The sequence below is a fragment of the Octodon degus genome, unplaced genomic scaffold (genome assembly GCF_000260255.1).
Source record: "Octodon degus isolate 3935 unplaced genomic scaffold, OctDeg1.0 scaffold00208, whole genome shotgun sequence".
NCBI classification, from domain to species: Eukaryota; Metazoa; Chordata; class Mammalia; order Rodentia; family Octodontidae; genus Octodon; species Octodon degus.
In genome coordinates, this window is record NW_004524784.1 from 3,721,283 (window position 1) to 3,723,316 (window position 2,034).

General features: G+C 38.2%; 1 protein-coding gene across 1 annotated transcript in view; it reads left to right on the forward strand.

Annotated features, from left to right (window-relative positions):
- The window catches only part of Spag6 (sperm associated antigen 6), a 75,050-nt gene that overhangs the window by 14,723 nt on the left and 58,293 nt on the right, over positions 1-2,034 (forward strand). The window contains 2 exon segments of the mRNA XM_012517728.1: positions 436-491; positions 494-571. Of these exon segments, the coding sequence (XP_012373182.1) occupies positions 436-491; positions 494-571 (134 nt within the window).

Here is a 2,034-nt window from a genome sequence, read left to right on the forward strand (position 1 = left end):
ATATATAAAAGTCTCATTACTTTATGAATTTGTGAAAAGTACAATATTTGTCTTTTATTCTTTTTTTGTGGAACCGGGGATTGAACTCAGGCCCTTGTGCTTGCCAGGGAAGCGCTTATTCTACTGAGCCATCTCCCCAGCCCCATTTGTCTTTTATTCTGTAGAAATTTTAAAGGCATACTTCAGAGTAAAACATTTGAAATGTAATTTAAAACTCACCTAGTTTTCAATTTAATTATTGAACACAAGCAATGGGATATCATAAAATGATCAAAATGATTTTGCAAGATATTTTTCATCTTTTCAAAAACAATTCAACTTTATATTAATGCCATTTTAATGTTCCTTTTGTTCTGTTTTAGATGTTGTGCATGTGAGTGTAAATTCGTCTTGGGTTTGGTCTCTCTCACCGTGGCAGTGGTGCTGTGTGCTGAGAGCAGTTGGTAAACATTCTGCCCAGTGAGTTCAGGCCATAGTTGACTGTGGAGCACGGATAGCTTGGAAGACTTTGACCCTGGAGTCAAGGAGAAAGTGCCCTGAGCACTTGGATGTATTTGAAGACATAATGCAGGTAAGGGAGCATGTTGAAAAACTTATTAGGTAAATCCAGTTTTTAAATTTAGTAAACTCACACTCCTGTAATCTCAGTACTTGGGAGGCTGAGGCAGGAGGATTGTTGCAAGTTCGAGACCAGCCTGGGCTACAAAGTGACTCAAGGAGAGCCTGAACTGCATAGTGAGATCTTATTTTCAAAAAAGACAAAATAAGGGCTGGGTAGATAGCTCAGTAGACTAAAACGCCTGCTTAGGCAGACACAGGGCTGGGGTTCAATTCCTGGCGTGATGTGCTGGCCCCGCACCCAGGGCATATTGAGATGGCAACTGAGACTGGGTGTGGTGGCATGTGACTATGATCCCAATGCTTGAGAGGCTGCAAACAGGAGGATCACTATGAGTTTGATCTGTGTAATGAGACCCTATATCCCCTGTACTAAAATACATTTTTACATATTTTTTTAAAGTTTAACATATTAATACTTGATGGAAAATACCTGTTCCATGTTAGCTCTAAGATGTTTGATATTCAGACAGATAGTGAGGTTAAGCTCAACTGCTTGTGTTGTAGGGTAATAATATAAGCTTCTCTTCTGGTGGGTTAACAACCTAAGTTTGCAGATCAAAAATTAGAGAAAAAGAAGGGCTGCAAGGACAGCCAAAATTTTGGTTCTATCCTTTCAAGGTCCGTGAAGACTCAGAATATAGGAGAACCTGTACTGTAACATCATGTAACTCAGTTGTGTCCCAAATTTTCTGATCAAGGAGATTATGGGGCCACAGAAGAAACTGATCAATGATGTAAAGTGTGCCTAAGGAGAGTCACATGGAGAGAAAACATTCTCTCAGGCTTTCACAGCAAGCAAATTGGTCAAGCAATGGCCTTGACTCATCCATATGACTGACATTGACAAAGGATCTGCAAACTGCGGTACAGGGTTTCAGGTTAAATCCTGAGGGGGTTTGACTGACCTTGTCAGGTACAAAAGTTACATTTCTTGTTATATAGGTCTTGCTTTATCTTGGTCTTAACCATCCTGCAGAAAAGTATAAAAGCGAAGCATAAAAAGTAAAGCCATATTAATATGCTGAGCTGTAAAATGCTCAAGTGAACAACTTCTGACATTGCCAGTCCTATGGAAAACCCACTACTATTATGGACTACTGGACTATATTGGATTTTTTGCTGAATCCATGCACCTACAATATTTAAATGATAATGAAATACCCTTCTCTGACAAAACTAAACAATAAAAGGGGATACAAATGAATGACCATTCTGTATCTGTATATTCAAAATAGGATAGATATGCAGATACTTTCTCTTAATTCAATGAATAGAAAGATTTGTTCTAATAGTGTTTGTGGACAGGATATCATGTCTGCATCTTGTACAATGAATAACCACTAAGACAACAATATGCAATGTATTAATTATTGAAACTGTCCTACTAATCAGTTTTGAAACTATCTCATTGCT